Consider the following 20,384-nt stretch of genomic DNA (forward strand, 5'->3'; position numbering starts at 1 on the left):
TTCTATTTTTTTTAAGAGCATTTTTAAATATGTCTCCCTTTTATTTTTTTGGGTCATGATCCTTCTGTATATGATATTGTCACTCTATTTTAAGATATATTATTATTAATAATAATATTGAATCATGATAGTTTGTATATGAGAAGTAATTTATGTCATGTCATGGATATAAGAGCCAGAGTGGTTTATTAACACAAGTGTTATTGCACAATGGTGACATGCTTTGTGGGTTTAAGAATGTAATAAAATTCTTTTTACAATTAAAAAAACGCGTTTTGAACTGATTTGTCATTGGAGAGAACAGATTTAATCTGAACACAGTTTACTTTGTTCAGGAAATGCAGATGCTAGTTTCAACAAATGTATTAAATTCAGTGGGTCTGATAATGCAGTATGGTTCCATGATACAGTTTCTGTCATCTAAGAACAGACAACAAATTCTAAATACAAATATCGCCATTTCGAACATGTCTTTTTTTAATTAATGACGTGTAAATCTTAAATGTTGTACGTTAGTGACACCCTGTGGTCAATAGTGGTATTGTTGCAAAATTGCTTTGTGGGTGGATAGAGTTTATGAAGTACCTGCGTATACTTTTCAGAAGTTTTTGGTCCTATGATTGTTTGATTTACCTATACAATCCCGGTTTTGTTCCATTCAGCTATTTTGTACATCCATGTACAGATTAATGCTAATATTATTGCCTCGCCAATCACGAACCACGAGAGTAAATACAATGTTTGCCCTCTACGACAAATGCTCCTGTTTGTATCCGACGACCCAATAAAAATGTTCTGTGCTTTTATGTTATGTAAGAACAACGAAAACATCTGGCCTGTTAACACAACGTGCATTCCCACCCGCAACCACACGGGGGCAGTAGACGCCAAAGCAAGAGTTCCCCACATGCAGAATCATTTCGTTCTGCTGCACATTTGTTTGGGTGATTACGTGGACGCTCGCCACCTCACCAAATTCGACTTTCGGGACAGTTTAGTGTGTGCATGTCCGGTGACAGTGGGACGACTCCTCCGTGGACGTGGTCAGTCGGCGTGTCCCGACCCAGTGACGGACGTGTGAGCAGTCATATGAGACCTCCGAAGCGTTTCGACTCGTTTTGCCCCCGACGCCGCGCGACCAACTTCGGACTCGTTCACGCCACAAACTCGCTGTGAAGTTGAAGACACCTCCAACATGTCCGTGGCCGGCTTGAAGAAGCAGTTTTACAAAGCGAGCCAGGTTTGTTCAACTTTTCCTTCCTCGAGACATTTACCGACACCCCGCTTCGGGTTCGGCTAGCTAACCAACTCCTAGTTAGCTTCGCTTAGCATTGTAGCTAACGCTATTTAGTTGCGGCTACGGCTAATTAACACTTTACTTGGGTTTTCTTCATTGTGTGGTGCCACAAAGAAGCAAATGTTGCTGTCTATGATGTGTTTTTGTTGTGTTGCGTTTTTTTGTCTCCTCTTCCCCACCCCAAGCTAATTAAAGTAGAGGTGAATCTTCCAGGCGATTCGTTTTCTTTGGATTTATAAGACCAAAGGTCAAAACCTCTTTCGGTCTCCCTGTGAGTCACGACTATGAGAAGTAACCACAACAAGTTCCAAGTTAAACATACAATTGAATTTGAAAATGTGTCAGAGCTTTCTGGAAGACCTGCTGACCTCCTTTTCACTCCAGATGTGTCGTGTTAAGTCATGTCTTGTTTATTTGATCAATTGTGGGCCCTCAGCGATACCTTTGCTCACACAATTAATGAATCGGAGTGCTGATTATTTATTTAAAACATGGATCTTCTTGTACGACTACTATTACTACTACAGTTCAACCTGGGCGGGGATGCTGTTGAAGAATGTGGTTTTCTTCACCACCCCTGCTGATCTAAGCAGGAAAGCCATTGGGTTTCTGCCTCGAGTTTCCTGTCAGGAACATGCAGAAATCCCTGACGGTTAGAATGTGTTGCAATGTCTGATTAGCTTGTGTGTAAAAGTGGACTGTATCAGGAGAAGAATGGACTGATGAACTCAAATGGCTTATTGTAAAAGAAGATGGAAATGAAATATTGGGAAGCGTTTAGAAATTAATGTATCAATGATAGCTAATTTCATAGTAATGGTAAAAAAACAAATAGTGATTAAATAGGAATCACATCAAAAGGCGGATTAAAAACAAGCATATTAAGCCGCTAGCTCTTCTAGTACCGTAATTTTCGGACTATAAGTTGCGGTTTCTTTCATAGTTTGGGTGGGGGGGCGACTTATACTCAAGAGCGACTTATATACATATATATGTTTGTTTTTTCACTTTTATGGGCATTTTATGGCTGGGGCGACTTATACTACGGTGCGACTTATAGTCCGAAAATTACGGTATTTATTTATTGAAATAGGCAGACTAAATTGTGTCGGTAAATCACCGCCGCTCAATGCCAGTCACAGATAGAACACATGGAGATAAGCAGAACTTTTTGTTTTATTTTGACGACACCTCTTTTGTTTTCCCTCTTCTCAATAACGTTTGACACAGCTCCGATTTTCCTCACGGGAGCCATACGGGAAGTGGGGCTGGATATCTATGCCCAGCAGTGCGCACATCCTTGTTTACCTTTCGCTTTTCTCGTCTGCTTTTGCGTAATCATCATCATCAACTCCAAATGCAAAGATTTGAAAACCAAAACGGGCTACAATATCGCAAATCAAAGATTTTCACAATGACTGGGAATTGTGCTCTTGCTAAAATGCTTAATTAAGACCATTTTAAAAAAAATAATAATAACAAGTTATGGAATAAAGTGACTGTAAATCCTTCGCTTTGATGCCTCCCACGGTCCGGGCTATTTTCTTCTCTCTAAGTCAGGCGGGATTGTCGACAGACCCGTGTCGATTCTTGGCTGCGCTAGCTGTGCTTGTTTTGTCATCAGTGTGGTGAGCAATTGAGGGTGGCAACAGCTAAAAGTCACTGGTTTTCCTGCCATGTTTCATTTTTCCACCGCAGGCTTCTGACATTGCGTGTGACTCGTCCACTTTGCGCTTGTCGGTTTGTAAAAATTCAAAATGGGTTCAGACATTTATTTAGAAAAAGTTGCTGTTTTCCATGACGGTACCACAAACGTTTGGAAGAGGCCTGATGGGATGCCACATCATATCAATCCAGTAAGGCGGGTTAACTCCATTGGACAGATAAGTGAACTTGAAGGCCAATTAATTGGGCAAAGGGTGGAAACGACTGGTATCTCGTGACACGTCTTCCTTCAAGGCTGCCTTTCAACCTTTGGCCAAATATGCGCTCGGGAATTCCAGACATGACAAAAGGAGTTCACGTCTTACCGATACTTCACACTATTTTTAGTTCTGTCCTTCTTGTCATCAGATTGGATAAATACTCACTTTTTTTGTCATAAAACAAATTGCTGACAAATATTAATATGATGTAACGGTAAAAAAAAAAAAAAAAGATTTGTTATGCTTACAAAGTAGGTCATGCGGTTATTTTGCAACCCAGGGCTGTAAATCATCGCCGTTATCTGCTGCCAATGGAGCCTGGAGGAACTTCTAGCCGAATAAAACACACGTACATTGTTTTATTTTATCCCTGGGATTAGGAAATGCAAGTCGGTGTTGCCGCTAAACGAAGGCACGGCTCTCAACGGTGGCCCAAAGTAATATTTAATGGTTGTCGGGGGAGCCTTGAATAAACAAGTGCAAAACAATCATTCCTTGCTCCTGCGTTGACACAGCAAAACAACACAAATGTCTGTGGAGCTCGCGTGTGGATGTGTCCATTAGAACCTTATGGGCCTCATTAAATGACCTCATCCTTTCTACCCTCCCCCATGGCTCTTTGTCTTCCCCTCCTGCCGCTAGATGGTGAGCGAGAAAGTTGGCGGCGCTGAAGGAACCAAACTTGATGATGACTTCAGAGATCTGGAGCGGGTAAGACAGCTTTATTTTTTTTTGGGGTGTGTGAATTTCTGGAATTCCGTATGAAATCGGATTTCTCGCTGTGTGCGTGTAGAAGGTGGACGTGACCAGTAAAGCTGTAGTGGAGGTGATCTCCAAAACCTCTGAATATCTCCAGCCCAACCCCGGTGAGAAGGCGGAGGAATGTTTGCAGCTGTAAATTTCAGAAGCGAGATCATCAGCTTCCTTTTCCTCCCGCAGCATCTCGGGCCAAACTCTCCATGTTGAACACCATGTCTAAAATCCGAGGTCAGGTGAAGAACCCCGGCTACCCGCAGGCCGAGGGGCTGCTGGGGGAATGCATGACCAAGTATGGAAGAGAACTGGGAGAGGAGACTAACTTTGGTGAGATGGACTTCTGGGCACGGCTTTAAAAGCGCCGCTTCAAATCAATGCCATCATTTTTTTTCGGTCTCCAGGTGGCGCCCTCGTGGAAGTGGGCGAAGCCATGAAGAGAATGGCCGAAGTCAAAGACTCGCTGGATATCGACGTCAAACAGAACTTCATCGATCCGTTGCAAGGCCTCTGCGACAAAGACCTGCGGGAAATTCAGGTTTTTTTTCACCACGACATCGCGCGTCTCGTTTCCCGAGGACGTGGGTGACGTAACTCTGTCTGTCCGCAGCACCACCTCAAAAAGCTGGAAGGCCGCCGCCTGGATTACGACTACAAAAAAAAGCGGCAGGGCAAGATCCCCGAGGAGGACATCCGACAGGCCCTAGAGAAGTTCCACGAGTCGAAGGAGGTTGCCGAGAACAGCATGTACAACTTGATGGAGACTGACGTGAGGAGCCCGTTATTAACTTTGGCGTGGGGCGCTCGTTTTGCTTACCCGCGGTGACGCTATGTTGTGCGAGTAGATTGAACAGGTGAGCCAGCTCTCGTCACTGGTGGAATCCCAGCTGCAGTACCACCGGCAGGCCGTCCAGGTTCTGGAAGAGCTGTCGGATAAGCTCGGAGAAAGGTTCAATATTGTCTTTTTAAAGAGCAACGATATTTAGCCAAATTGCCGTCACTTTATGCTAACGCTTCAAACGGGGGGGGTGATCTTTCCGAACAGGATGAACGAGGCCCAGTCCCGACCGAGACGCGAATACACACCCAAGCCCAAACCGCTGTTTGATTTCGGAGAAGACAACCACTCCAACGGGGGGTACTCCACCTCAATGGCCCTGCCGCCTTCTCGCAACTCGGGTGAGCCACTCGGAAGGAGACGAATGTTTTTTTTTCTGAAATGTTCGGCGATTCTGGGAAAACCACAGCATCGATCCGAGGACACGTCTGTTTCGGTGAAACCGAGCGGATAAACATTCCAGCTATTTCCTGCATGATTGCGCAAGACCTGCATGAGTCAGTGCAGCGCACCACAATTATGTCTCACAAACATACACACATCTGTAGTGTTTACATACGTGTGCGCGCGTGATTTTTTTTTGGCCTGCCATTGTCCGACTGACCTTGTTCCTCTCCCCCCTGACATCACCAGAACCGTCGATTCTCCGGCCCAGATTGTTTTTCCGGAAGCAAACGTTTTGTGAGACAGAGTGGGCGGAGCATGAATCTCTCCTGTGGTCTGATGTTTTGTTTCGGTTTGAGTTTCTATTTTTTCTTTTTTTAACGTGTGAAAAGTAGGAAGCAGAACACGCTAAATCGTTGGTGAATTTCACCATACGCGCTTCATGTTTTCTTTGCTAACGCTGCACGTGGAGAAACAAGTCCACATCCTGTGGTCTGAGCAAAGTCTGCTTTTTTTTTTTTTTTTCAAAAAAGGGAACTCAACTCACCACAATTTGAATAACGCCGTGTCGAAACGCGTCTGTGCTTTGCATTGCATCATGCAAATCATCTTTAGGATTTTATACTAAAGTGAAATACCTTTTGAGACGTAAGGCTTTGTTACAGACAACAGGGCTGATTAGCTCTTTGCGCTTCTCAAGCTCGACTACCACGTCACACAATGAGTGAATTGTGTGGAGACAATTGCGTAGTTTGTTTGTGCATGGAGCTCCTGTGTGCGCTCTCAGATCAGTGATGTGTGTGTTTGGATGGGGGGGGGTTACGAGATAACAAGAGGCAGAGATGGGGAAAGTACCCACACTACCTAAGTAAGAGTAAAGATACTTGTGTATTTCTTTTTAAAAATATTTAACTTTTTTCATGGCGCCAAATAGAGATGCACCGATCCGATATCTGGATCGGATATCGGTCCCGATATCAACAAAATAGATGGATCGGGTATCGGGAAATACAGCCGATCTGTGAGCCGATACTTTCCTTAATCTATTGGGACGCGGGCTACGTCATACGTCAGCAGCACGTGTGCCGCATGCCACGAGAGTTTTCTAAACAAACGCAAACATGGAGCGAACGTTCGCTAAGCGGACGTCAAACCATGCGCGTTCGCTTCTCTTCGGGTTGCTAATGGGACGTCAAAGGCTGCGCGTTCGCTTCTCTCCCGAATGGGGGGGGCTAATCGGATGTGAAACGCTGCGTGTTCGCTTCTCTTCCGGGGGGGTGTTAATGGGACGTCAAACGCTTTGTGTGGCGGGCTCCATCTAGTGTGGAAACTGAGAAGCTGAGCTCAAGCTTCTTGTGCGGGCCATATTCAATTATGTTTTCAGAATTTGCTGCGGGCCAATAAAAACTGGACCGTTAGTTTGGACACCCCTAATTTAGAGCAAAGAACTGTGTAGTCTGCCTGATGCCATTGCCTTTGGTCTTTTCTGTTCCACATGTAGAGTTATGTAGCTTGTTAAGTTTGAACTGGACTGCCCCTACACCTGTCTATGGACCCCGTGGAGGCTATTTTGTGTGTTTTGGGGTGTTCTCTTGTATTGAGGGGTGCTGGTTGGCCGCTGTTACTTTTTTTCCTTTGTCTTTTAGCTTTGTTTTGCTTTGATGGCTTTTATCTTGAGCACTTTCTGCCTTTCTTTGTGGCACCGTTGTGTGGCAGCCTTATGAGAGCCTATTGAGTTGCGCTCATGCCATCTGTGTGTCTTTTGTATACCCACTCTGTGGTATGAATACGGCTGGGGCCTGAATTTCCCCACCCCTGGGGATCAATAAATATACAATCAATCAATCAAGTCAACCATAATATCGGATCGGTATCGGGTATCGACCGATACGCAAAGCCACGGTATCGGTATCGGAACTGAAAAAGTCGGATCGGTGCATCTCTAGCGCCAAAGTAATCCTTTTATGTCAGCCGTTGCTTTGCACAGCATTAAAACCACTGACGAGAGGAGACGCCACCACTGTTGGATGTTGTGACAGTCTGTTATGTTTTGGTAAAAGTCGTGCTTTTTCCCCTCCCACCTTGACCGCAGCCCCGGAGCAGCCCAGCTGCAAGGCGCTCTACGATTTTGAGCCGGAGAACGAGGGCGAACTGGGCTTCCGCGAGGGCGACATCATCACGCTGACCAATCAGATCGACGAGAACTGGTACGAGGGGATGCTCAACAGTCAGTCTGGCTTTTTCCCTCTCAACTATGTGGAGGTGCTGGTTCCGTTGCCACAATAAGGTGCGTGGGAGGGCATGTTGGGAGCGAGGCCTCGGACAGACCCCGGCGTGGTCCACACTAGATCCAGTTCCCCTTGGAGGATGGACTCTTAAGACCTCCCTTTGATTTTTAGACCGAGACAAAGTAAGCATGCAACGCTCAGGTTGACGCAATACGCCCCCCCTCCCCTGTTTCAAATCTGAGCTGACACCTGCTGGCCACTCTGACAATTGCCTTTTTTTATCTGACTTGAGGTATTGAACCACATCGTCGCAGTCTAGTAACACTCGTGCAAGGCAGTTTGCGCATTTATTTCATATCCCTCAGGTCCGTGTGCGAGTGCCCTCACTAGTGAGACAGTTAAGTGCACTAGTGGAATGATTGTGTCTTACTTGGAACGTTTGTCCCACTACTTCCATATCCTTGATATCCATTTGAGCATATTAATCTCCATTTTAAAATCCATACTATATATTTTTTTTGCCATCACTAGAAAGTGCAAAAGTTGCCTTAATGAGAAAGCGTCATTTTTGCTCAGTGAGACGTAGTGAAAGGAAATACCATGTTTTCTTCAAATGGATTCCAAGGGTACCAATGTAAAACAGCAGGGGCCCAGACATTGAACCCTGTGGGACACCATACAAAAGTGAGGAAGAGCAGGACTCAGAGCAACCGAGGCTAACTCAAGTAAGACACTACTACTGAATCTTTCTAAGGACAAAGGGCGGATATGGAATAAATGCTTAAAATAGCCACCGGTTAACCTTCAGTGTTTTGTCTTTTTAATGGTTTAGTCCGCAGTGTTTTTATAAAAGCATTTCAGCGATGCTACAGTCACTTGACAAGTGCACTTTTGTTTCATTGTGCACTCCGACTTGTCGTAGAGGCCGTTTTACACACGCAGTGCCTGAAAAGACGACGCTGCTGGCAGCGTTTGCGTCTTTCTGTCCGTAATGTGAAACTCCTGCTTCCCACTTAAGAGGTATTGCCATGTGATGTTTGTCTTAGTACATTGCAACTCTTCCTGTACTCTGAGTACAAGTGGAAACACCAAAGTGGAACCTTTTAAATCATGACAACTTTCAACCGTAAACTCCGCTAGCCTAACGCTACCATGATGCGAAAGGCCTTAGAGAAGCTAACAGATGTTAGCATTGACATTTCATGAATGCACCTTATGCCCAGGCACGTTTCAAACTCAATTTGAAAGTTGAAACGAGACGACATTTCCTCCACTCAACATAGGGGGCTTGGCCGCAAAATGGCGTCAAAGCATCTGTTTTATACTTGACAAGGCTTTGGCAGTCACTTGCTTTTTTTTCCTGGTATTGTGTTCCACTTGGGAGCTTCCACTGCACCAAAATCCATTTGTATATAATTGAGGATTCCAGGTCAAAGGGAAAACATCAAGGGAATGCTTTGAATCGGGAATGTTTTTACCATTTTTTTCTTTCCCCCAGTCCACGTTTGTGCATTTACCACCCCCAGAACCAGACTGCCACTGTGTTTTGGACCTTGTCTAATATGTTTACACCTGGTATTGGAGCACTGTTTATGGATTGTTTTGAGTGCCTTTGGAACAGAAAGGTAGGAAACCAAAAACTAATGTCCACAATTTCAATTTTTTTAACCTTTGGCACTTTTTGTGCGTGTGCTCATTGCGGCACTTTTATGACACTACAGGTTGTTTTGTCACACACACACACACACACACACATACACACAGCTAACTAATTGTTTTGCATACATTTGAGATGTTTTTTTAAAAAGTCCCATTCGTTTCCTGATTTTTAAAGCGCTATGTTTTGTGTAGTCGGTCTTAAATATTCAACGGAATCGCATTAAACATATTCAGGTTCGCTATAGTATTATTTTTATATCCAAAACCATTACAAAAATTGCATGTAGTCCTTCATTAATTATTGTTGTACCTTGTCAAATGTTAGACGTAAGCCGCCTTTTTACCTTTGCAACGAGAACTGAATTTAACCACAATTTATTTGTCCTTTATTACTATTATATTCCTATGTGCATCTTTCCCGACCCTCTCTACTTCTTACAATAAACAAAAGGCAAAAAAAGGAAATGTGAATTTATTTTTTGATACTGTATTGGACAAAAATATTTATAAAAAAAAAAAGACGGATGTGTTTTAAATATTTCCAGTGTGTATTGGTAATAATGTTTTATGGAACAGCAATCAGCAGGCTTAAGGCATCACTCTGTTCTCATGCAGGTGCAGTAATAAATTAAAAAAGGGAAACAAGCACTATTCAAAAGGTGTTCACAAACTACTTTTTCTTTTTTTTTTTTTTTTTTAAGAATCAAAGCCTTATGTTACTCTTAATTTCTCCCCCCGAGACCGCAAAACTTGAAACCCTGTCATTGATACAGTGAAATCACCTCAGTGTAACCTCGACAAACCTTAGCAACAAAAACAAACTGACGTAAGACTTTCGTCTCACTGAGCGACACTCAGCTGGCTGTAGACGTGCTCCAGGATCTGGGAGTAGGCTTGGTCCTTGGGGGCGTGACAACTCAGTGAGCCCTTTAAATGTGACAGTGAGGAAGTTAAAAAAATATATAAGGGGCCTAAACCAATCAAATGTACCTTAATGACTAATTTGAAAATAAATATCTAATGCCAATGTATTGCTTTGAAAATCATTCAACTACAAATAATGTCGAATGTTTAGCTCTCACCTTGATCTTGTCCATCATGGTGGTGTCGGGACACCAGTACTGGTGGAAGTGGACGAGGTCGGGCGCGTCCTTGTAGAAGTCCACCAGCAGCACCTGTAAATATTTTGCGTTCAGGGCTCTTTCTCACCAAATATCACACTCGGCGCCGTTATACCATCTCGTTGAGGACGTCACTGGTGAGAAAGTTGTCCTGAACATACGTGACCTCCACAGCCACGGGGATCCCGTAGTCGCTGGGCCTTTGCTGCGATCAAAGACGGCAGAAAAATAACGAGGCCCAAACACGGGTAAGCTCCCCTGCCGTGCTCACCTCAGGTGGTGGTACGACCCAGAACGGTGTTATGGTGGAGGCCACACCTTGATTGCCGTGATAGTACGGTCCTGAAAAACAGTTCATTGTGAAACATAACTTGTAATTGGAGCCCAACTGTTCATTTTTTTTCAAGAGCTAATGTCGGGCCAATCCGCCAGGCCTATTTGTAACAGTCCAAAAAGTCCCGAAGCACAGGTACCGCAGATGACGCCCAGGCATGGCTGGAAGCCGTTGTTGGAGCCCTGCAGCCTCAACTGGTGGTCCATCTGCGAGTCGATGTCCTGCAGCGATGGCAGGGCTGGACCCCGAGGGTGACTGTGGTACCAGCCCACCAACGACAAGCCGCGCATGAACAAGTTCTGGCAGATCTGGATGCGTCAAGGTAACAAAACGAAAAAAATGGAAGAATAATTGTGTGACTTTTTCTGTATGAGAGAACTGTGTGTGGTACCTCCTCCTCGACAGCAGAGGCAGCTTCTCTGTCCGCCAGCCTTGTTCGGCAAGGGAACGCCCGTAAGACGGTCAGCACTGAAACGACACCAAAAGATTTAGATTTGATGGATAATCTTTTTTTTTTTTTAATCTCGGGTCAAACCCACGTTGTGTGTTTGTGTCCCAACGTCCTCCCAGGTATCCCACCACTTCACTGGTGGTCAGGTGACAGTGGAAGTCCTAGTGAGGAGATGCATATGGTACCTTTGAGATTTTTTTTCCAGCCCACCTTGAGACTCCGCCCCCAAAAGTTAGAAGTGTGCGTGTTTGGACGTTACCATGAGCAGCAGAACGTTGCTGGACACGGCCACGTTGAAAGGCTGGAACCTGTTAATGGCCGAAAAGGCTGACAGCTCCACCAGCGTGTGGGGGTCTCTGAGAATGGAAGGTGACCTCGTTAGCGCCCTCCGGTGGACTATTTTAGGAAGTGGCTACCTGGTAACGTCCCTTGTGCCCAGAGTGCAATATCTGACTGGGATCCTCTCCCGGTCCGTCCTTCTCGGGGCCATAGCGTCTGGGAACAAAAAGCAAATGTGTCCCCATGATGAAATTACATTTCGATTTAAAAGTAGAAAAGTAATCATATAATGAGGATTTCAGTTTTTCAGTGCAAAAGGCTCTTGGATGAAAATGTAAGCACTAACAGTCAAGTTACAGAACCTGCCTCCGCCCATCCCTGAAATAGGAAACAGATTGCCGAGCAGGGAAGAGACTTAAAAAAGAAGAAAGAAAAAAATACCATGTAATCCTCCAGGTTTGTTGTTTTTGTTCTTGTCTTCAGTTTGCATGGCCGACTTGCCTTCCTCTTCATCCTCGTCGTCGTCTTCCTCGCTCACCAGGCTCTGATGTCAGCAACACCACGTAGCGTGAAGAGACCTATTAATTTCTTGAACAACTTGTAGGTCTGGTGATTGCATTTGTTGACATTTCAGCAGACTTCAAACTTGCGCTCCCCCTCATAGTTTTAATTGTAAGGACACGGCCTGCTCACCATGTCAGCGCTGGGCTGATACTTGTGCAGCCAGGTGGTTTTGTACTGGGCCAGCTTCTGTCCGCGGTAGCGTACCGACGCCCAGCCGCAACCGGACTTCTTGGCCGGGTTGACCAGACGCTTGCAGTGAGTGGCCCAAGCACTCGGCGAGTTGAAGATCTGACCCGTCTCCACCCAGCGGATTTTGCCGTCGTTCAGCAGGTCCCCGATGAAGTTCTTACCCTGAGAGTCAGACCCAAAGAAAAAGTTTTCTTTTCAGCCTGCTGCTACGTTCTGTTTCCTTACCAGGTAGTGGATGGCCAGCACGCCATCACCGGGCTCCACCAGGCCGTCCTTGAGGAGAACCCGCAGCGTGATGCCCCGCCGGGTGAGCAGCGAGCTCCGGCCCGAGCTGCAACGCAAGTCGGTCTCTTCGCCGCCGCTCAGTTCCTCCTCCTCATCCTCGCCACCGTCCTCCACCACCTGGGGTGAGCTGGGCACCTCTGGGCAGAACACACAAAAGGTAGCGGTACCGTGTCAATAAATCTAATCTGCCTTCCAATTAAAAACAATACAAAATGCTATAGACAGGATACAAATGGCATCTATGACTGTTATAATAATTGAAGCGGTGTAATTACAGAATAACAATATTGACTGACAAATCTTCTTTATCCTCTGTGGAAAACGATGACTAAAATAGTTCTAGTTTTCCGAGTCACTTGAAACTTCCGGTGTCCAGTGGCCAAGGGGCGCACAAGAGTTGCAATTTATCCCCCGCGATAAACGGGGGTTCTACTAAAATAAACATTTTAGTTTTCTTCTAAGGAGCAAAAAGATTTTGTTCCCAAACAGTAAAATGTCAAACAACTTAAATACTAATAAATAAATAATACTTAAATGTCTGACTGGTTAAAGTGTTCTATTGTGGTTGCTGCATGCTTAATTAATCGCATCCCGTTTTGTTTTGTTTTAAAGGGACAAAACGACCCCCCCCCCCCCCTTAAATGGAGCGTCTCCTTTAACTGTGGCTTAAACCACTGCCTTTGTTTCCCGTCCCTTCTCGGCAAAAGAAGCGGCCTGCTGCTCCCCTCTTCCCTTAATTCGTCCCCCCAGCCTCGGGATGATAATTAAAGCCCACTTTCATTCATCCTCCTCACCCATGATGGCTCCGAGTGAGCCGGGAACGAGTCGCTCCAGCTCGGGAAGCGGCCGCTTGAGCGTGCAGTCGCTACGGAGGCTTTCTATCGCTCGCGGTCGGCGATGCGCCTTCTCCCCGTGCTCCCGGCGGCTCGGGTTGTTGTGGTAAAGCATAAAATGAAGGCTCCGTCGTGGTCGTTTCCTTGTTGTCTTGCGTTAATGTCGGATCCCCTCCCCTTTCTTCTTCCTCCTTGTCACTCTCTCCCTGGGCGCCAGCTGCCATGCTGACGACCACCCACCTCCCCCCGGACACTGTTATCCACTCCGATGATTCACTTTTATACACCCCACGAGCAGAGGACAGCTTTAAACGTGCTAATTAATAAAACATAAATAATGTAAACAGTGTGGCTGGAAAAAGAAACGACTTGAAAGTGCCATTTTAAATGCGCGCTGACTATCACGGGATGTTTTCAAGCGATAAGCACCGTACAGTGATAAGGGAAGTTTAGAAAACTCTGCACTGTTTAAACTTTAAAGACAGGACGCCCAAGTCCCAAAGAAAAGGACTTTCCGGGGATTTCGCCAGCAGAGGGCAGCAGATTTCCAGTTTTCGGGTTCGACCATTGCCAGCGGGTTTTTAGCGACACATGCTGGTTGGATAAGGTATTGCTCCACTGCGCATGGGTACACTTTAACTTCTTTGGAATGGAAGTTATTATAAAAAGTAAACTCCTACTATCGAGGGCGATAACCACGCAAAATTCGGGTGTAACTAACGGATGGGGGGAAAAAAAGTATGTACATATTTTATTTTTACCGGATGTAACGTCACGCCACAAATGTTCCCTTGCAGCTGATTGGACAAGCGTTGAAAAGGGGGTGTATCTTTAAAATAGCGCCAGTGGAAGTAAATAATCCATGTTCCTGTTAAAACGGTGGCAAGAGAAAATAATAATCGCTTTTAACTTTCAAATGTGTGCATCACGTTTAACGATGCGTAGACTTAGGAAAGAAGCTCTCGAACAGGTGGAAAACGTCAAACCGAAGCGGAAAAGGCAGCGGACGCGTGGAAGAGAAGGTCATTATTACAGTGTGACAAAATGAGAAAAAGCAGACCTGCTCAGTGAACTGATATGATAAACCAAATAAGTATTTAATTTTCCTCCACGTAAACTGAGTTATCACATTGACCATATTCACTGCAAAAGTCAAGATAACCTAGCAGCACTAATTAAAATTCTGAATTTCTCCATCTGTACCACGCTTTGTTAAATCATGCTGACTTTTCTCCTGCAGAAGAACCCTCGAGTGCTGTTTCGCCCTCCGTCTACCACACGTTCTGTGAGCCTGCTGATGTTCGTCACCTGCAGACTCATCTCCTCAGATGGTACGACCTGGAGAAGAGAGAACTGCCATGGAGGACTGTGGTAAGAAATAATCTATTTTGATAACACACACACACAAAACACGACACAAGATGTTTGTTTGTCTGACCAGCCCCCTGTATTACTCCAACAGGCGCTAACAGAGCCTGATGTCAACATAAGGACATACGCAGGTCTGGTCAATGCCGTCATTGCATCACCCACCCGCCACTTGAACATGTTTGTCTTTTCTTATTCAAGTGTGGGTGTCGGAGATCATGCTACAACAGACCCAAGTCGCCACGGTGATAGACTACTACACAAAATGGATGAAGGTGCACATTTCAGACAGCGTGTGGGGATAATGCCAGTTTGTTGATGTTGGAAAATTGAATGTTTTTCAGCGTTGGCCAGGAGTTTCGGATCTCGCGGCTGCGACACTAGAGGTGATCGCTAAAGCATCAGTTAAGAAACTGAATTGGGATTGAAACTATTGATTTTGTTCACGAGCAGGAGGTGAATCAGATGTGGGCGGGCCTTGGCTATTATTCACGGGGGAAGCGTCTGCACGAAGGTGCCCAGAAGGTGAGTCACGGGGGCTTTATTTAAAAGGTGTATCGAAAATGGACGGCAGGTTGTTTAATGCCACAGGTGATGTCGGAGCTCGATGGCCGGATGCCCGACACGGTGGCCGAGCTGCTCAGACAGCTACCAGGAGTGGGTCGCTACACTGCCGCGGCCATCGGCTCCATCGCACTGGGCCAAGTCAGCTAGGAAACGCACACGCATGAATGGCTTTTGATGCCAGGAAGTAATCACATCCTTGGTCGCCTAGGTTACCGGAGCCGTGGATGGCAACGTAATCCGGGTCCTGTGTCGCGTGAGGGCCATCGGGGCCGATTGCACGAGTCCCGCAGTCACAGAGGCCCTTTGGTAAAAATGAACTCCTTGAGTGCCGGTGATGTGAATCGCCGTCAACAACAAGTGGTTCTTTCTGCTCTGCTGTCTTTCAGGGCTCTGGCGAATACGTTGGTGGACCCAAAGCGACCAGGGGACTTCAACCAGGCCATGATGGAGCTTGGGGCCCGAGTCTGCACGCCAAAGGGCCCCCTGTGCGAGCAGTGTCCTATACGCTCTCAATGCCACTCTTACCGCAAGGTATGAATGTATTCACACTATGTACTTAAGTACAAATACTTCAGTGGCGAGTGCATTTTGTGTGTAGGTTCAAGCCAAACGAGAGCAGAATTCCAAAAGGCTTTTGGGGGAAAAGGACGCAAAGCCTCCAGCTCTTCAAGACATTGAAGATTGCAGTAAGTCATCTTCCTTATAAAAACTCTGGTGGGGAGAGTTTTTTTTCCCCATCTGACTTCTCTCAGGTGCAAGTGGAATATGCCCACTATGTCCACTTGAGCCTTGGGATGAGGAGTTGGGGGTTCAGAACTTCCCAAGAAAGCCGGCCAAGAAGCCCCCCAGGGTGGAGCGGACATTAACGTGCGTGCTGACTCGACATGGAGAAGGAGGCCAGGAGGAGTTCCTGCTCAAGCAAAGGCCCAATAAAGGTTTGAACTCATGTCTATGTTCGGCTTTGACGTGTCCCAAAACACGTGCGGTTTTGTCAGGTTTGCTGGCAGGCTTGTGGGAGTTTCCGAGTCTTTTGTTGGAAAAGGAGGAGAAGTCTGAAAAGAAACAAAAAGCGGCGCTGTGCGCCCACCTCGACAAACACTTGGGAGCACCGTTGATTGACAGCTCCCTTCAGTATGTGGGAGAAGTAAGTTCAATTGTTTGCTCATATTGCAAGAAGGAGAAGAACTGCTTCCTAAATTTGTTGTTTTCCGTCATAGGTGCCTCATATCTTCTCGCACATCCACCAGACATACGTGGTCCACACTTTGCACCTTGGAGACGCCGAGGCGCCTCTGCGGACGGGAGACGTGCGGTGGATCAGCAGGTCGGCGCTGCAGGAGGCCGCCGTGTCTACGGGCGTCAAAAAGGTCACTCGCAGCGAGTTATAGAAATCCACAACATTTGCAGATTTAAACAAATGTACTGTTTGCTGTCATCCAGATTGTGAAGCTTTGCGACTCTGCGAAACTTCAGAAGGAGCTCAATTCTCCAGTAATAATTCCACACAAAGCCCTTAATACTGCAAGTGATAATAATAATGATAATCATTTCAAAACCTGTCACGTTTAGGATGCAAAGAGGCAAAAGAACGACGAAAAGAAAAGACCAGTACGAAGTACAAGGAAAGGCAAAACGAAGGTAACCAGTGGTAGCAACAAGCAACTCACGTCTTTCTTCAGAACCACCAAGCAGGAACCTTGCTGAAAGTTTTCATTTTTTTCTGTACTGTGTCATCTACATATGTCTCTGAATCATGCTGCTAACAAAGTTAAAAGAGTTATTAATGGCCAACTCTCAATTTTTGTACATGTCAGTTAAGGATGTTGAGATAATTTCTAAGATGCTTGAATAAAATTACTTTTTTAAGTCCAGGCGCGACTGTCAACGTGTTAGACTCCTCGCTATCAAGGTTGTTGAAATGAGGAAACAGCACCACCCAGTGTACAAACGGGGTACTAACCGGATGAGTAAAACGAATCGAACTTTATTTTTGTAGCACTTTCGCATTCGCAACACCCTTCGTCGTAACAATACGCTTGACAAAAACATAAACTAACAATATCACATGAATCCAATATAAAGCCTTTTGCGTTCCCTGTAAAGAATGCGGACGTGTTCCGGTTCCTCAACATTTTTCCTGCTCAGTCTAGGCGGCTCACACGAGGCAAAGTTCGTATTCTGCAAGGAGGAGGAAGAGCAACGGAACTCAGCTCAACTCGAAGATGTTTTAAAACGTTATAGATTTTGACTGGAGCTAATTGGCGAGTGAGAGAAAGCTGATGACGTCTGCGTGGGAAACGATCTTGTCGGTGCACCAGAACATAGTCGACAATGGAGGTATGTACTTTGACCTCGTCTTAACTCAACAACTTATATCGAGATGATATCTGTCTAGTTTTTAGTCAGGCTGCAGTAATATTTTGGGTTTTTATTCTTCCTGCTAGCCAGAACTGTACCTTTGTTTTCTTTCCTGCAAAACAAATCGAATGAATGCCAGCGTTGATAGCTCAGTGTCACAATGTCCAGCCTTGTGTCTTCAATGCATGTGACGACAGTTAGATGCAAATCCTTATTTTCCACCACCATTAAATATGACAGCGGCCATTGGCAGCAAAGCATTCCATTTGCTCAAGTGAACCTCCTCAACTCACATCAATGTAGTTCCTCCGTACAAAAATGGCAAAAAGAAATGTTGCTATCATCTTTTTACTTCCGTTGCTCCACATGCTGTTTTATTCTGCAGACAAGAGGACCGACCCGTGGCCGCTGGTCTACTCACCGGTCCCGGTCACGCTCATCGTCCTGCTGTACCTCTGCATGGTCTGGGCGGGGCCTCGGCTCATGAGACATAGAGAACCCGTAGACCTCCGCCTGGTTCTCATCATTTATAACTTTAGCATGGTGGGCATGTCCATCTATATGTTCCATGAGGTGCGTCAGACTCTTTTGGGATGTTTTGGAATGTGTGTGAAGTTGAGCGACCTTTGACACCACTAAATTCTTGTGTGCCTTTTTTTTTTTTTTTTCCAGTTCTTGACCACTTCCTGGCTGTCCAACTACAGCATCCTGTGCCAGCCGGTGGACTACAGCAGCAGACCATTGCCCATGAGAGTGAGAGATCTTATGAAGTGCACAAGGTGCATTTCCCGTCTCATTGTTCCAATCTTCTTCCTTTTCTCGTAGATGGCTCGGGTCTGCTGGTGGTTTTTCTTCTCAAAAGTCATCGAGCTCAGCGACACGGTACTGTAGACCTTTGTCATATGGAAAAGATCTTGTTGCTTGACATGAAGTGGTTCTCCTTTTTCTATGTGGATGAGAGCAGCTCTTCTTCATCCTGAGGAAGAAGAACAGCCAGCTGACTTTCCTTCACGTCTTCCACCACGCCACCATGATCTTAAACTGGTGGTCAGCCGTCAAGTACACGGCTGGTGGACAATGTAAGACGTCCTGCAATCTTTCCATGGGAATGTATGAGAATGCACTAAACCAAATGTATTAAATTCGCCGTTGCAGCTTTCTTCGTCGGCCTGCTCAACACTTTGGTCCACACTGTGATGTACTCTTACTACGGCCTGGCGGCTATGGGCCCTCACCTGCGCAAGTACCTGTGGTGGAAATCATACCTCACCTGCTTGCAGTTGGTAAGAAAAGCAGCACTGATACCAAGTGCCGGTGATGTTACTTCATTTTGTGTGTCGTCAGATTGTCATTGTTAGCTAGCTAGCTGTTGTCATTGTTAAGCTAAGCTAAATTTTTGAAAAGTCTACTCAAGTATAAGCATGACTTGAGAGCGCATCGATATTAATTTCGCCGCTCATTTTGTCTCGCCAGCTGCAGTTTCTGCTGATTCTCACACACGCGACCTACAACGTGTTCACCGAATGCGACTTCCCGGTCGTCACCAACGTTGTCGTGTTTCTTTACTGCATCTTCCTCATCATCCTTTTTGGTAACTTCTATCGCCGCAGTTACCTAGACAAGAAGAAGCAGAAGTAAGATGTATTCAGATTTGTGTGTGTACTCAGCCTTGTCCACTAGAGGGCAGCGCGTGCCCATGTTGGATTAAAAACAAGCAAGTGCTGATGATTTGTTTCATTTATATATTTATTATTTCTGGAATGGACAAAAATGACAAACATTCAAATGTGTGCTGTAAACAATCTGTACATTTATACACAAACTTAAAGGAGGCTCGGTATGCTTTGCATTACTGGAGCAGGGAGACAAACCCCAAAGCCACGAAATCAAACGGAGGAATGCAAACATTGTTTCGGCTGTTTTTTAAAACAACACAGCAACACGATACGATTGTTTCTGTGCTTCGCTCTAAAAGTAGAAGTCGAATACAAGACAATGTTTTCGAGAAAAATGTATGAGAAACGTTCACATTGCTGCAACACTGTAACCGAGACATTTTTTTTCTTCTTTTGGGCCAATAAAAGTGATTGTGGAAGCATTTTTGCAGAATTTGATGGCTCTCTTTGGTATAGTGAAGCCCCTCTATTATAATTTAGAGATAGCAATTGACACCCCTACTCAACTGCCACGGCTGTAATTACCTATAGATACCACACAATGGCGGCAAATAACTACTTTTGTCTAAATGAAGCACAACTCACTTTAAAGGTCCTTGACCTCAAGATGTCACCAGATAGCGCTAAAGCAATCTCCTCAAAAGAGGCCTGCTTAAGATTTTTCCACTACATAAAATCAAAATTAGCGTTCATGTGAGTGCAAAGCACGTGTGACGTAATAACAAAACATTCTAAATATATCTGTGTCTACGACTCTGTGTACACCGACGACATGTGACCAAGGCTACGCTCAAAGCTGCCTGTCTGGAAGAAGGCGCCCTCTTCTGGACTGGAGGAGAACTGACAGCCTGCACTGCCTTGCAGCTCCTGGTTCAAATTGAAACCTGCAAGACAAACAAGCCTGATACAGATGGATCGATCACCCGGACTCGGATGGAAGCGTTTTGGGATGTCTCACCTGCGGTGCCCAGACAGTTGCTAGTGGCCATGTGGAAGCCATTGTGCTGATGGGAAGTGTAGGCGTGAGAATCGCTCACCGTCTGCTCCATGCTTCGGAAGGAGTCCGAGAAGTGGAAGCAGCTCTGGAAGCTACCTTGGAATTCTGCAAGGGGGAAATAGAAATCAAATTGTAGCCAGACTTCATCTTTTTTAACCAATCACTTTTCAGATTCATCCTCTCGATGATCTCACTACTCAACTATCCTCTGATTGGTTGGTCAAATCTGTTTGACTATCATCTGTTGTGATCAACACAGATTGAGAATCGGCATGTCC

General features: G+C 45.5%; 5 protein-coding genes across 11 annotated transcripts in view; 3 read left to right on the forward strand and 2 right to left on the reverse strand.

Annotated features, from left to right (window-relative positions):
• The first annotated feature begins 895 nt into the window (after nt 1-895).
• sh3gl1b (SH3-domain GRB2-like 1b) lies at nt 896-9,549 on the forward strand. Its single transcript, XM_061296661.1, has 9 exons — nt 896-1,240; nt 3,865-3,933; nt 4,016-4,088; nt 4,162-4,305; nt 4,380-4,513; nt 4,586-4,744; nt 4,821-4,924; nt 5,021-5,154; nt 7,290-9,549. The coding sequence occupies exons 1-9, from the start codon at nt 1,196-1,198 to the stop codon at nt 7,481-7,483; spliced, it is 1,056 nt and encodes a 351-aa protein (XP_061152645.1). The 5' UTR covers nt 896-1,195; the 3' UTR covers nt 7,484-9,549.
• mpnd (MPN domain containing) lies at nt 9,541-13,404 on the reverse strand. The gene is made up of 13 exons (XM_061296658.1): nt 13,102-13,404; nt 12,248-12,444; nt 11,963-12,184; nt 11,711-11,813; nt 11,407-11,485; nt 11,250-11,346; nt 11,079-11,151; nt 10,931-11,007; nt 10,679-10,847; nt 10,477-10,547; nt 10,321-10,410; nt 10,167-10,259; nt 9,541-10,011 (listed from the first exon to the last, which is right to left on the reverse strand). The coding sequence occupies exons 1-13, from the start codon at nt 13,253-13,255 to the stop codon at nt 9,925-9,927; spliced, it is 1,512 nt and encodes a 503-aa protein (XP_061152642.1). The 5' UTR covers nt 13,256-13,404; the 3' UTR covers nt 9,541-9,924.
• mutyh (mutY DNA glycosylase) lies at nt 12,332-16,946 on the forward strand. 4 transcript variants are annotated; one of them, XM_061296657.1, is made up of 15 exons: nt 12,332-12,464; nt 14,381-14,511; nt 14,603-14,642; nt 14,710-14,783; nt 14,853-14,894; nt 14,962-15,033; nt 15,100-15,213; nt 15,284-15,381; nt 15,462-15,606; nt 15,674-15,761; nt 15,828-16,010; nt 16,071-16,219; nt 16,293-16,442; nt 16,516-16,566; nt 16,645-16,946. In XM_061296657.1, exons 4-15 carry the CDS (start codon nt 14,727-14,729, stop codon nt 16,777-16,779), a joined length of 1,284 nt encoding a protein of 427 aa, XP_061152641.1. In that variant the 5' UTR covers nt 12,332-12,464; nt 14,381-14,511; nt 14,603-14,642; nt 14,710-14,726; the 3' UTR covers nt 16,780-16,946. The 4 variants fall into 4 exon arrangements, with proteins under 4 accessions (XP_061152641.1, XP_061152640.1, XP_061152638.1 ...); XM_061296656.1 differs by lacking the exon at nt 12,332-12,464 and adding an exon at nt 13,105-13,246; XM_061296654.1 differs by lacking the exon at nt 12,332-12,464 and adding an exon at nt 13,591-13,747.
• Nucleotides 16,947-17,053: 107 nt separating this feature from the next.
• Nucleotides 17,054-19,531, forward strand: elovl8b (ELOVL fatty acid elongase 8b). The gene is made up of 7 exons (XM_061296662.1): nt 17,054-17,412; nt 17,819-18,006; nt 18,106-18,186; nt 18,259-18,315; nt 18,398-18,512; nt 18,589-18,716; nt 18,907-19,531. The coding sequence occupies exons 1-7, from the start codon at nt 17,355-17,357 to the stop codon at nt 19,069-19,071; spliced, it is 792 nt and encodes a 263-aa protein (XP_061152646.1). The 5' UTR covers nt 17,054-17,354; the 3' UTR covers nt 19,072-19,531.
• The window catches only part of LOC133166604 (zinc finger protein GLIS1), a 43,200-nt gene continuing 41,977 nt past the window's right edge, over nt 19,162-20,384 (reverse strand). For all 4 annotated transcript variants that reach the window (XM_061296640.1, XM_061296639.1, XM_061296641.1 and 1 more), the window contains 2 exons: nt 20,068-20,211; nt 19,162-19,993 (listed from right to left, as the gene is read on the reverse strand). In XM_061296640.1, coding sequence (XP_061152624.1) covers nt 19,857-19,993; nt 20,068-20,211 — 281 coding nt within the window. In that variant the 3' untranslated portion in view covers nt 19,162-19,856. The remainder of the gene's footprint in view (nt 19,994-20,067; nt 20,212-20,384) is intronic.

This window comes from Syngnathus typhle, linkage group LG14 (assembly GCF_033458585.1).
Source record: "Syngnathus typhle isolate RoL2023-S1 ecotype Sweden linkage group LG14, RoL_Styp_1.0, whole genome shotgun sequence".
Lineage (NCBI taxonomy): Eukaryota > Metazoa > Chordata > Actinopteri > Syngnathiformes > Syngnathidae > Syngnathus > Syngnathus typhle.

What these genes read in the sequence shown, in the direction of transcription:
- mutyh (XM_061296653.1), top strand. Translation starts at nt 14,003, where the DNA reads ATGTTCCTGTTAAAACGGTGGCAAGAGAAAATAATAATCGCTTTTAAC. An exon ending in GCTCCATCGCACTGGGCCAA is followed by an intron (nt 15,214 to 15,283) that starts GTCAGCTAGGAA and finishes TTGGTCGCCTAG; the next exon opens with GTTACCGGAGCCGTGGATGG. An exon ending in CAAGCAAAGGCCCAATAAAG is followed by an intron (nt 16,011 to 16,070) that starts GTTTGAACTCAT and finishes CGGTTTTGTCAG; the next exon opens with GTTTGCTGGCAGGCTTGTGG.
- mpnd (XM_061296658.1), bottom strand. Translation starts at nt 13,255, where the DNA reads ATGCTTTACCACAACAACCCGAGCCGCCGGGAGCACGGGGAGAAGGCG. An exon ending in GGCACAAGGGACGTTACCAG is followed by an intron (nt 11,347 to 11,406) that starts GTAGCCACTTCC and finishes TTCCATTCTCAG; the next exon opens with AGACCCCCACACGCTGGTGG. An exon ending in GGGTCGTACCACCACCTGAG is followed by an intron (nt 10,411 to 10,476) that starts GTGAGCACGGCA and finishes CTTTGATCGCAG; the next exon opens with CAAAGGCCCAGCGACTACGG.
- elovl8b (XM_061296662.1), top strand. Translation starts at nt 17,355, where the DNA reads ATGACGTCTGCGTGGGAAACGATCTTGTCGGTGCACCAGAACATAGTC. An exon ending in GCAGACCATTGCCCATGAGA is followed by an intron (nt 18,187 to 18,258) that starts GTGAGAGATCTT and finishes CTTTTCTCGTAG; the next exon opens with ATGGCTCGGGTCTGCTGGTG. An exon ending in GTACACGGCTGGTGGACAAT is followed by an intron (nt 18,513 to 18,588) that starts GTAAGACGTCCT and finishes TCGCCGTTGCAG; the next exon opens with CTTTCTTCGTCGGCCTGCTC.
- sh3gl1b (XM_061296661.1), top strand. Translation starts at nt 1,196, where the DNA reads ATGTCCGTGGCCGGCTTGAAGAAGCAGTTTTACAAAGCGAGCCAG. An exon ending in AGTTTTACAAAGCGAGCCAG is followed by an intron (nt 1,241 to 3,864) that starts GTTTGTTCAACT and finishes TCCTGCCGCTAG; the next exon opens with ATGGTGAGCGAGAAAGTTGG. An exon ending in ACAACTTGATGGAGACTGAC is followed by an intron (nt 4,745 to 4,820) that starts GTGAGGAGCCCG and finishes TTGTGCGAGTAG; the next exon opens with ATTGAACAGGTGAGCCAGCT.